Raw genomic sequence first — 13,851 nt, 5'->3', positions numbered from 1 at the left:
TCTGTTACGAAATATATGTCCTTTACAGTAATCATTGAGTGATCTGACCTGTAACTTTTATTTATATCAGACTTTTGAACAGAATGTGGTATATTTCGTGAATTTAAAAAGAAATCTAAACGCGCCTGTTTAATAGAAGTGGGCTGTATCTCCTCAACTCCATATTGGCATCTCTCCAATGATCTACCAAGTTAAATTCTTCTTTTAGGTCTAAAACCGATAAACGAGATTTTGGGTTATTAACACTTTTGTAGTTAAAGCAATCCATTTCCGGATCTTGCACCAAGTTCCAATTTCCGCAGATGGTGATATTTTCCGATCCCCATTCATTTAAAAGCGTTTTTAAATTGTCAAAAAAGGAAGGAGTGTCTAACTTTGGAGCATAGAGAGATGCTGCGGCGTGAACAAGTATGTAAGGGTACGTCTTGAACGCTCTCAGAAAATGCTTTCGTTTTGGTTCAGTCTACTGCTTACCTACACAATGGAGGTAGAATAGATAATCCCATGCCTACAATTAAATGCGTAAATCTATTTCATTTTATCTCTTTCTCTTTTTTTACAAAATATTCACAAAGGCATCATAGTACGTAAATTTCTTCCACTTTACTTTCATTGCAAGTGTCTCAACTGCCACCATGATGTACAAATGGCGTGAGATCTCTATCACTGCACGTGCAAGTGTTCTCGGGCTGCATGATACATACACGTTTGAATGCGTAATCGTTTTCACTCAGTCCAAGCACATGCCGAGTGTGTCAGTGCCGTAAACTCACTAGCGATAGATGATGGCTTTGAAAGTGTGGTAGTAGTGGCGTTTCCAAGTCAAGCGAGTGAGGCTTTTAAAGTGTAATAGTAGCGGAGTTTTTCAAAGTCAAGCGAGTGAGGCTTTTAAAGTGTGGTAGTTGCGGAGTTTTTCCAAGTGATGCCAGTGAGGCTTTTAAAGTGTGACAGTAACCGCAACAAGTGAGGTTTTTACAGTTTAATAGTAGTGGCGTTTCCAGACAAGTGAGGTTTTTACAGTGCGATAGTAGTGGCGTTTCCAAGTCAAGCGACTCAGGAAATACTAACACTGTTTAACAATACAAGTTAAAAAATGGTAAAAATAATTGTGACAACTAGCCTTCATGGCACCACTATGGCTTGGATGGAATCAAGGGAAAGACATAAAACAACATTTATTTATTTGTTTGATTGGTGTTTTTATTCCATACTCCAAAATATTTAACTTATACCATGACTGTAGATGGGTGACTAAACCACAATTATTCACACAAGGCACGAAGACATTTGTGTCGGAAAAAGTTCACCAGAGATCACATACACAGCAAGCGTTTGAACAAGACAATTTCGTTCGCAAATGATGATAATTTAATTGGTCATTGCTTTTCACAAGATAGTACATGCATATATCTGTTTAGAGAGTATTAACAGTTTCGAATCACGGGTATCAACAAATACAGTTTGGAATTCACAGAATGCATTGTTACATATTACAGGTTATCCATCACAAATGATATACCACACGCTTTAAGAAAGAAATCTTACATGAAATAGAAATTATTGTTAACAGTTGGGAGAAAGAATCAACTCCCTCCAATCCCAGCCGATCCAATGTCCTCCTTAAGTCAACAAAAGCAGAAAATATTCCACTGATTCACTCTTTCGAAAACGTGCACATGGCTAAAGAATGCAAATGAGATTGTTTCATATATGAGCTTGGAATGGCTGAAGTGCCAACATGTGGTGTAGGATTATGAGATAAAAAAAAATAAAAATAAAAAAAGAGTCCAGATGAATGAAATATTTCAAACGAATCCACAAACTGAATTGTCTGAAGTGTGTCGTATACTGTCAGTAGAAAAAGAACAGATTGGTGAAAATCCAATGACTCAAGTATGTCAGCGGTAAAACTATTGTGTTGGAAGCTACTTGAATGTTGGTGACAGTTCAATATAACCATTCATAAGGACACTGAAAACTTATTTGACTCCACTCATGATACTACAGTTATACTACTGGATTCATGGACAACAGTGAACACCACCTCACTTTGTCAAGTTCCTCGTCAGCATTTTAGTTTTACCTTAAGAGACAAATGACCATGTATAATGGTCATCTGGTAATAACAGATGGAGAAAATCGCAAAGTACAATGTAAATCACATTCAGTTATCCAGATAAACTAATTCTTAGTTCCTTGTAAGATACTGGTAGATGTAGGATAAAGATAGTATGTGGGATATCATAAATTACACAAAATGGTCAGACAGAACTATGATTATATTAATCCAGAAGACTGAAGATATATGCAACAAGATTTTACCTGGTATACAAACACATAAAAAAATAAAATAACCATAATAAGGGGAAAAATGCACTTTCAATGTGAAGACAACCAAACTACCATACATCAGTGGAATACAATAACTTAATGCACAGCAATCATTTTAGTGAAGTCATAAAGTAGCCTAAAACCTGAGACATACAATTCAATTGTATTAAACTACAAGATAAGAATAAATAAACAAAACTGGAATGAAAAGTTGGCACCACCTTAACAATAGATGATATAAAAAAAGGGTGATATTGAACATAAATTTCAATTTTATTATTGAACATCCATGGTGCTTTTAAAAATGTGAAATAATGAATTTATACTGCTTTCACAAACACACATGTTCATTCATCTCACTCAATTATAACAATGTTTAAAACAGAAAACTGTACATTTCCCATAAGTGCCTTCCAACAAATGTAAATGGAAACAGCATTTTGAATTCAATATATCCATACAATATATGAACAACATATTTTATTCTAAAACATCAGAACAACATGATGAAACACAGTAAAATATCTGGACGACCTTGGAAGATACAAAACAACAAGTAGGAAGTATATGTATAAATATGTACATACAAAATTAATACTTTAATTGATTAAACACTTTATATCACAGTCGTATATATCACGGAGAATGGAACTACATTATGGAATATCCAATGTTATATTAGCATCACACAGTTGATCCACATGACTGGGAAGTAAACTCATCACTGTTCATGTAAAGAATTCACTCAGGCAGGTGCTTCACGCTGGGGTTATCTTTTGAAATTACTCCTTCCATTATATCTGAAATATCAAATGTGAAAATTTTAATACCTTAATATGCATTAAACAATCCTACAAATAATTTTAAACACAACAGAAACAAATTTAACCATCACCAAGTTTTCATACCAGACCAAGTAGGAAGTATTGCCACAAGATTTCTGATCTCAATTTAATTAATTTATAGAGTTATGTCAATGAGAAACCATTCACCCACACCCTTTAATTACAGCTGATTGAATATCACAGACAGAAAAATGGTTGAAAAGAGTAAGTCGTAGACAGGGAACTTCAGACGTTCGGGTATCTTCAGACAGACTATGAAGTAGCTCATCGGGTAAAACTGAAGTTCGTACTGAAGTCTCCAAAATTCAAAGAGCCATGTTAAAATATTCGTACTAGGCTTTAGGTGTTAAAGGAAGGCGAAGGGAGAATCTTGGAAATATTTTCCAACTCTGGGCTTGAATATATTATGTTAAAAACAAAAAAGTTTTTATGTATAAAGTTCTTTAAAACCATATTGTCTGAATATAGTCAATGTGTGTCTGAAATTTCCGACTGTGATAGCTGCACATTGCACATGCTTGAGTCTATATTCTAATTCTCCACTGGCAGACTATTCGGTAGATTTCAGCTAACAATTTCATGCAGTGAGTTGTCCAATTTTCCACACCTCTACCATTACAGCTGTAGAAGAGCTGGCTCTGGTAACTTGGACCATTTTGTAATGTTGCGTAAGTACATTAAGTACAGTGACATGCTGACACTATATGTTGCCATTATGCCATCTAGGAAAGGGGGTGAGGCCATCATTAAGCATGTGTTCATTCAAGTCATTGGGTGTAATCCAACAGACCCTCCCAAAAAGGGCCCAGACGCTTTTATTGGGATTTTGAGTTCGTGTAGAAGTCCTTTTTCTTTGAAATCAGAATGGCCTCAGTTGGTTTTCTTCTAGCTCTCCTGACTACATGACATTTTATCATTGGCAAAATACAGGTGTGTAGTAACACAAATAAACACATTGCGCTGCTTTACACCCACCTGTCCATGTAGTCTGAGTTGTTATTCTGGGAGGTGGCTGAGGGTTGCTGTCCGTTGTTGTAGGAGTGGTGAGAGCGAATTACACCCCCACTAGAGTAGAGGCTGGTGTACTGATTGGTTGAGGTGTTAGGGTAGGTTAGGTTAGTTGAGCGGTTCCCACTGCCAGGATCTCCTCCACGATTACCTGTCCGTCTTCGTCCTGCTACAAAACATGAATCCAGATAGCTCAGGTAAACTATGTAGCTATTTAAAGATGAACTGCACAGGTTCCTAATCTAAAACTGACTTATCTCAGTTAATAAACTGTGAGGATTGTTACACTGTTTAAGCTTGTTTTGTACACATGCATGCAATTTGTAGTTTATGTTTGACAAAAAATAAACCACAAACATTCACAGGTTGCTGGCAAACCTTCTCATGTTCAAATGTATAGGAAGTCATGAGCATGATACTTTGATTCATTTTGAAAGCTTTCTAATGAGCAATATTTCACAAGCGTTCTATGGCTGAGCGGGTAAGCACACCAGTGCAGTGCAATGACCCAGGAGCCTCTCAACAATGCAGACGCTGGGAGTTCAAGTCCAGCTCATGCTGGCTGCATTTCTGGCAGTACCTGGGAAAGTCTGCCAGCAAGCTGCAAATGGCCATGGGATTCCCCCGGGCTCTGCACATTTTCCTCCCACCATAATGCTGTCTGGCGTCGCATAGGTAAAATATTCTTGAGTATGGCATAAACCACCAATCAAAATAAACATTTTAAGAACAAAAAAAATAAATAAACCATATTCTGTTATTGTGTAATGTTCTGGAAGTTTTGTTTGTGAAAATAAACCTTATAAAGTCTTTCTACTATAAATTTTTACAACTGGCCAATGTAATGTTGCTCGGAAAATGCCCCTCACTTATCTATCTTTGTATTTATAATGTAGCATAGGCATACATGTGCACAAAATGACATTATGGAAATAAGATCTGACAAGCTACTAAGCTCTTACCAGCAACAAAACGAAAAGTATTTGAACTCCTGATTAATGAATGGGAATTTACAAGAAGAATTACTACTTTACCTCTCTGAGAATGATCTGCCATCCCATCATCATAATACACAGGACCTCCCCAGGACGGAGATGAGCCCAGCTGCATGTTTGTCACCTTTACCGGTACCTGAGACTTGTATTGACAGATTCCAGGTAGGGTGGTGTCAGACATGGGCTGTGAGGGAGCCTGATACTGAAACAAGAGAGGTGAGTCAGTAATGAGAATTATACTGAGAGATCCCAGGTAGAGTGGTGTTAGACATGGGCTGTGAGGGAGCCTGATACTGAAACAAGAGAGGTGAGTCAGTAATGAGACTTATGATGGGAGATCCTAGGTAGAGTGGTGTCAAACATGGGCTGGTGAGGGAGCCTGATACTGAAACAAGAGAGGTGAGTCAGTAATGAGATTTGTACTGAGAGATCCCAGGTAGAGTGGTGTTAGACATGGGCTGTGAGGGAGCCTGATACTGAAACAAGAGAGGTGAGTCAGTAATGAGATTTGTACTGAGAGATCCCAGGTAGAGTGGTCAAACATGGGCTGTGAGGGAGCCTGATACTGAAACAAGAGAGGTGAGTCAGTAATGAGAATTATACTGAGAGATCCCAGGTAGAGTGGTGTTAGACATGGGCTGTGAGGGAGCCTGATACTGAAACAAGAGAGGTGAGTCAGTAATGAGACTTATGATGGGAGATCCTAGGTAGAGTGGTGTCAAACATGGGCTGTGAGGGAGCCTGATACTGAAACAAGAGAGGTGAGTCAGTAATGAGATTTGTACTGAGAGATCCCAGGTAGAGTGGTGTCATACATGGGCTGTGAGGGAGCCTGATACTGAAACAAGAGAGGTGAGTCAGTAATGAGATTTGTACTGAGAGATCCCAGGTAGAGTGGTCAAACATGGGCTGTGAGGGAGCCTGATACTGAAACAAGAGAGGTGAGTCAGTAATGAGAATTATACTGAGAGATCCCAGGTAGGGTGGTGTCAGACATGGGCTGTGGGGGAGCCTGACACTGAAACAGGAGAGGTGAGTCAGTAATGAGACTTATGATGGGAGATCCTAGGTAGAGTGGTGTCAAACATGGGCTGTGAGGGAGCCTGATACTGAAACAAGAGAGGTGAGTCAGTAATGAGATTTGTACTGAGAGATCCCAGGTAGAATGGAGTCAAACATGGGCTGTGAGGGAGCCTGATACTGAAACAAGAGAGGTGAGTCAGTAATGAGACTTATACTGAGAGATCCCAGGTAGAGTGGTGTCAAACATGGGCTGTGAGGGAGCCTGATACTGAAACAAGAGAGGTGAGTCAGTAATGAGATTTGTACTGAGAGATCCCAGGTAGAGTGGTGTCAAACATGGGCTGTGAGGGAGCCTGATACTGAAACAAGAGAGGTGAGTCCGTAATGAGATTTGTACTGAGAGATCCCAGGTAGAGTGGTGTCAAACATGGGCTGTGAGGGAGCCTGATACTGAAACAAGAGAGGTGAGTCAGTAATGAGACTTATGATGGGAGATCCTAGGTATACACAAGGAGATACATATGCATCACAAGTTTGTTTAATAAACACATGGTAAAATTTATTTATTTTTTATTTGATTGGTGTTTTACGCCGTACTCAAGAAAATTTCACTTATATGACGGCACCCAGCATTATGGTGGGAGGAAACCAAGCAGAGCCTGGGGGAAACCCACGACCATCTGCAGGTTGCTGACAGATTTTCCCACTTATGCACCTGGTATATGCACAATATGCACTTATGCACAAGAAAACATAAGATAATTTGAAATTTTCAGGTATTTTAATGTGTTGGGTGTGTATGTATACCAACATGTAAATTAATATTGGTACTTGGAAATCAGCCTGATAAATATATCTATTAGGCCTACCTGTTGCTCCATGAAGTATAACTCAGACTTTGTTCTCTCATCATCACTGACAGGTATTCCGTCTATGACAATCAGCGTGGGCATGCGGAAGACCAGCATGGGGCGGTGCATCAGTCTGCGGGCAATCTGCAGACAAGAACAAAAATACCAGAGAATACACAAAAGGTATACACAGAACAGGCATATGCATACATCGCACTTTGCTCTACAGCTTATGAAACTGTATAGCATTTCTTGCAGTACTGTTTAATTAGACTTACAGCACTGTCTACAACAGACAGTTGCACAGTAATGGCTACATTGTTTACCACAGAGAGTTGTGTGCTACTCTCTTCGCAGTTCACCAACACTTTCCACATGACAGTTGCACAGTTATCTCAACACTGTTTACCACAGAGAGCTGTGTGCTACTCTCTTCACTGTTCACCAACACTTTCCACATGATAGCTGCACAGTTATCACAACATTGTTTACCACAGAGAGCTGTGTACATCTCTCTTCACTAACACTTTCCACATGACAGTTGCACAGTTATCACAACATTGTTTACCACAGAGATTTGTGTACATCTCTCTTCGCAGTTCACCAACACTTTCCACATGACAGTTGCACAGTTATCTCAACACGGTTTACCACAGAGAGCTGTGTGCTACTCTCTTCACTGTTCATCAACACTTTCCACGTGACAGTTGCACAGTTATCACAATATTGTTTACCACACGGATTTGTGTGCTACTCTCTTCACTGTTCACCAACACTTTCCACATGACAGTTGCACAGTTATCACAACATTGTTTACCACAGAGAGCTGTGTGCTACTCTCTTCACTGTTCAACAACACTTTCCACATGATAGCTGCACAGTTATCACAACATTGTTTACCACAGAGAGCTGTGTACATCTCTCTTCACTAACACTTTCCACATGACAGTTGCACAGTTATCACAACATTGTTTACCACAGAGAGTTGTGTACATCTCTCTTCACTGTTCACCAACACTTTCCACATGACAGTTGAACAGTTATCACAACATTGTTTACCACAGAGAGTTGTGTGCTACTCTCTTCACTGTTCACCAACACTTTCCACGTGACAGTTGCACAGTTATCACAATATTGTTTACCACACGGATTTGTGTGCTACTCTCTTCACTGTTCACCAACACTTTCCACATGACAGTTGCACAGTTATCACAACATTGTTTACCACAGAGAGTTGTGTGCTACTCTCTTCACTGTTCAACAACACTTTCCACATGACAGTTGCACAGTTATCACAACACTGTTTACCACAGAGAGTTGTGTGCTACTCTCTTCACTGTTCAACAACACTTTCCACATGACAGTTGCACAGTTATCACAACACTGTTTACCACAGAGAGTTGTGTGCTACTCTCTTCACTGTTCAACAACACTTTCCACATGACAGTTGCACAGTTATCACAACACTGTTAACCACAGAGAGTTGTGTGCTACTCTCTTCACTGTTCAACAACACTTTCCACATGACAGTTGCATAGTTATCACAACATTGTTTACCACAGAGAGTTGTGTGCTACTCTCTTCACTGTTCAACAACACTTTCCACATGACAGTTGCACAGTTATCACAACACTGTTTACCACAGAGAGTTGTGTGCTACTCTCTTCACTGTCCACTAACACTTTCCACATGATAGTTGCACAGTTATCACAACATTGTTCACATCACCACAGAGATTTGTGTACATCTCTCTGCACTGTCCACTAACACTTTCCACATGACAGTTGCACAGTTATCACAACACTGTTTACCACAGAGAGTTGTGTGCTACTCTCTTCACTGTTCAACAACACTTTCCACATGACAGTTGCACAGTTATCACAACACTGTTTACCACAGAGAGTTGTGTGCTACTCTCTTCACTGTTCAACAACACTTTCCACATGACAGTTGCACAGTTATCACAACACTGTTTACCACAGAGAGTTGTGTGCTACTCTCTTCACTGTTCAACAACACTTTCCACATGACAGTTGCACAGTTATCACAACACTGTTTACCACAGAGAGTTGTGTGCTACTCTCTTCACTGTCCACTAACACTTTCAACATGACAGTTGCACAGTTATCACAACACTGTTCACCACAGAGATTTGTGTACATCTCTCTTCACTGTCCACTAACACTTTCAACATGACAGTTGCACAGTTATCACGACATTGTTCACCACAGAGATTTGTGTACATCTCTCTTCGCTGTTCACCAACACATACAGCATTGTTCACCAGAAACAATTAAACAATACTTTCAGTACTGCCCGCAAGACAGCTGTACAAAATCTACATCATTTTTTTATACAAACAGTTGCACTGTACTTTATAGAGCCTAATACACCATAGAAAGTTGTACAGGACTTAAGGCACTGTCAATCAGACAGATGTACAGTACTTACAGTGTTGTTAACCATATACAATTGTTCATTACTTACAGGGTTGTTCACCCCTGACATTTGCAGAGTACTTACAGCATTGTTCACCACAGACAGTTCCACAAGGTTCCCCAAACACTCCAACTTCTCCAGCTCACCTATGTCCTAACAACATAAACAAGTACATTTAGTATGTTTATGTCTGTCAAACCCATTGCACTCAACACACCAAAATTATATGAGAATATTTCTGACAAGAGTACAGCCCCTTTCAGATTTGTCTTTGTTGGCTCATGGGTTCATTCAGCTAAAACCTTGTGCAGCTGATTGTTCCCTGACCTGTAAGGATTCCAAGATGGATGCACATTCACATGAGGCCCTTCAGGTACCTGGTGAAAACTGCCTGTTTATTTCGGTTTGGTCCACCCACACATTAGAACACCACTGTATATGTGAAAACTTCTTGAGCGCACGATTAAACCTCAATCAGATAAATAACCTAAATAAATAAATGAAAGAAGAACAGTTTTACAATTATTTAAGCACCAGACAGATAGACAGACTATTTGTATTACCTGCATTCTGTTGGAGCCCAGGTAGAGCCTCTGAAGGTTCTCCAGACTAGACATATTAGGCAGTTCCCGAATCCTGTTTTCCTCCAGGTGCAGCTCCTGCAGGTTCCACTGATTCACAAAGGCCGTGTCAGAAATCGTCTTGATCTTGTTTCTGTCCAGAACTAGTTCTCGTAGGTCGTGTAGCCCCTCTAGGCCCTCCACACGGGTTATTTCATTACCTGGGCAAATTAAATCAAAGACTGTTTACAGTTGCAATCTGTAGACAGTAGGAACTTCAACATCTGATGAACACTCATCTCAAAATCTGACATGGCAACTCCCTTAAAAGCAAAAAAACACAAAAATTATCAGGAAGTATGCATTAGATGAAAGGCTATTAGGAAATCAGAATTTTTCCAACTGAGTAAAATGAATAATACATTCATAGCTGTATGCAAATATGCATTTTGAATGGAGAGGTATAGTCGTAACTGCATGTCATACTGGTCACTAGTGACAATATGATCAGATAAGGCCACAGTGTTTCAAGTGCATTTCACTCAGTTGAAACAATTTCCACCAAATTCTAAAAAATAGAAGTATTACATAAAGGTTACTGGTCTTTTATCTGATACATACTTCACATTTTCCTTCTAGCACCCAAACACTTTTCCCCATTATGCCATTACACTCACCTTGAAGAAATAATGCCTTTAATGATGTCAAGCGACCAAGTTGTAAGGCTGCCATGTCCTTACAGCCATTGTACCTGGAAATACACAGTGAACAGTGAAGGGTAGTAAGGGTTGTGGTGAATGGGCTGGGAGATAACATGCAAGTGCTCAGGGAAGGCAAAGTACTGTGACAACTCAAAAACAAACCTGTAATTCTGTCTGTGTTATTGATAATGGCCAGCTACACAAAGTGTACATTACGTTATGTGCATATATATGTAAGTATCATGGTAGCCAATACCATACATATTAATATTGCTGCATGGTTCATGAAATGGGTCATGGTGCATGGATGAAATCTTCATATAATCAAGATATCCTGTTGTGTACATATAAAATGTATTAGGTGATCATGTACTAGTGGATCAGATAGCTTTACTCCCTCATGTCCAGCTCAAGTTTTTTTTTATCCAGCAGTGATGACAAGTAACATATAAAGTAATTTCATGTTTCAATTGTGACAAAACGCTGACTTACACCAGGGTAACATCAGTGTGCAGTTGGGGGATGAGGATGGATTTTTAAGTTAGAAAATAACAGGTGTGTGACAGGATGAAGACTGGAGTAAAGCAAACAGGAGAGGAAGATTACCTCCCCTAGATGTACCCAAGGTGTGTTACCTTTAGCTTTTCCAATACCAAAGGGAAAGTTTACAAAACTTACAGGTGTTAACAGGTGTGACAGAGTGAAGATAGGTACTGACAGAGTGTGAGAGGAGGCTTACTTACCCCAGGTGTAACACCTCCAAGTTTTCCAGTAAGGTAGTAAATGACTCTGGGCTGGTGGGGTCAGAGGTTAACATGTGGGAGGATGCTTTACCTTTGGGTCCTTTAATCTGGGGGACAATACATTTCCACATGGTTGTGGTTCAAGGCAGAGCACCTGAGCAGAGGAAAAAAAAATCACTGATTAAGATCTTCATGTCAAAAAGTAGATTGTTGGTGGATTGTTGTTAAATGCCATCTGTATATTTTTTTCACTAATTTTTGAAGGCAGTCAGTTTTATGGGTTGAGGAAACCGGCGGTAAACCACTTACCTTTGGCAAGTTACTGACAAGCTTTTCCACATTTAATCTAAAAAACTGGCATGCCATATTGGTGGAAGAAAAGTGGTTTTCCGGGAACGTCATCAAGGTTCAATGAACAGTGAGAGCAGGTGAAAGTGAATTCCTATTCTAAGTCCAGGTATAAACGTGCACCTTGTGCACCTCCTGGTCAAGCATCATGTACAGGACTAATCAGCTAGACCCCACTCCTTCACAGGGAAACAGAAGTCATGATTTGCAACAGTGTATCTTTCACAACAATTGTACACAAGCTGGTGTGAATGTAAGTGGTGCAATGTATATGAATTTATTTACTTATCTTGACAAACTTATCAAAGATGATTTCAAGCATTAGCAGAAATGATGAAATGTTCTTCAAACGAAACAGTTCAAGCATTGTAGTCCATGTATAGAGCCACTCATCTAATAGCAAAGAATCAAAAACAGATGTTATGACTGCTTTGTTAATCGGACATCCAGGCAATGTAAAAGCTTGCAGAATGACAGTATCTCAGCATACTGAAATCCATGAAGTTCACACAAAGCAGTGTTTCAGTCCCAGCTTTTGACAGGGAGTCCATCCAGATTGGTGCTCTCACACTACACTTATTTGGGGGACCTTCACTGTTCGCTGTGTATTTCCAGGTACTTCCACCAATGTGGCAGACACCTCAAGCTCACTCTACATGTGCAGATATTGGGGTCAAATGTAGGAGAGTTCTTCAATTACTTGCCAAGAGTCAGTGGGTTATTCATGGCACTCCTGGTTTCCTCCATCCATAAAACTAATTGACGGTCATACATACTGGTAAGAGAACTGTGCATGAGTCAGATAAATAAACAAACAACTGAAAGAGGACCTCTCAGTGGCTTACTGAAAAATTGTGACTGCATAGTCCAATAGCCTATGGTCACTGAGGTATCACTATCAAATCCCGATCATGCTGGTCCAGTCTAATAGGAGGGGACATTGCTTACCCTGAGGTTGACAAGGTTCCTCAGGCCACTGAAGGAGGTCAGGTTGTTATGTTCCAGATTCACACTGCACCACAGGGAAAAACAAGACAAACTCTGATCAACATTTATAACACAGCATAACTTACTCTCAAAAATGAGCTTTGTTACATAAACAATTAAACATGACTGAAACGATACATGGAGCTACTAGATTTACTTTTCAGGAACACACACAAGCTTTAGAACAACTATATGTAATTTCCAATCACCAATTTTGCAAGAACTACTTTATCCAAGACTGGTTCATAACAGCTGAAAGTTCTTAGAAGATGAATCTGGTAGATGTAATTTAAGTGATTTGCTCTATTTCAAAGTGCATGTTTTGAAGACAGGTCAAGGTGTACACTTCCGGTTCACTTTAAAAAGAGAGCAATGAAAAAAACTTAAATATTGGAGCATGAAAAGTAGTTCTGAAACAGAAGCAAGCGAGAGTTTTGATGAATACCAACCTGTGAGTGAAGAGAGTGCATGATTATTGCTCACATTAGTTTGTACTATTCACCATAAACATATAAATTTATTTATCTGACTGGTGTTTAACACCATACTCACTTTTATGGCAACTGTCGTGTTTATGGGTAAACAATCACTCTTAACCAGCTACCAAGCAACCTACCTGACATAACAGCAGCAAATGGATTCAAAGCTGCCGATCAAGGGCCTAACAGCAAATCACTACTTTATCTGTCTAATCTAGCCATGAAAACATAAGATTACTATGTTACAATTCTCTTTTGTGCAAAAATATATATACAAATATTCCTGAGTTGAGGTACATGTAATTAACTGCAGACAGCCACAATCAGCTTGTTTCAGATCATCCCATGTGTCATTCATACCTCCTGAGGTTGTAGAACTGTTCAGCTGAGCCTAGATCCACTGTCCTGATGCTGCAGTTTGGGAAGTCCAGTTCCCTGATGTCCTGGAAGCTAGCGTGACCCAGCCGTTCTGCTATAAAGTCCAGTGACAGACGCCCTCCAAAGGCATCCTTAGCCTGGTGACCCTCACCCGCTTCCTACA

General features: G+C 39.6%; 1 protein-coding gene across 1 annotated transcript in view; it reads right to left on the bottom strand.

Annotated features, from left to right (window-relative positions):
• Nucleotides 1-1,191: 1,191 nt before the first annotated feature.
• The window catches only part of LOC135468710 (leucine-rich repeat-containing protein 9-like), a 33,531-nt gene continuing 20,871 nt past the window's right edge, over nt 1,192-13,851 (bottom strand). Inside the window, 12 exon segments of the mRNA XM_064747105.1 lie at nt 1,192-3,131; nt 4,152-4,353; nt 5,219-5,381; nt 7,072-7,197; nt 9,577-9,645; nt 10,056-10,273; nt 10,730-10,803; nt 11,497-11,618; nt 11,620-11,650; nt 12,320-12,324; nt 12,793-12,856; nt 13,671-13,846. Coding sequence (XP_064603175.1) covers nt 3,101-3,131; nt 4,152-4,353; nt 5,219-5,381; nt 7,072-7,197; nt 9,577-9,645; nt 10,056-10,273; nt 10,730-10,803; nt 11,497-11,618; nt 11,620-11,650; nt 12,320-12,324; nt 12,793-12,856; nt 13,671-13,846 — 1,281 coding nt within the window. The 3' untranslated portion in view covers nt 1,192-3,100.

This window comes from Liolophura sinensis, chromosome 6 (genome assembly GCF_032854445.1).
Source record: "Liolophura sinensis isolate JHLJ2023 chromosome 6, CUHK_Ljap_v2, whole genome shotgun sequence".
Classification (NCBI taxonomy): Eukaryota; Metazoa; Mollusca; class Polyplacophora; order Chitonida; family Chitonidae; genus Liolophura; species Liolophura sinensis.
This window is presented reverse-complemented; position numbering and strand designations above follow the sequence as displayed.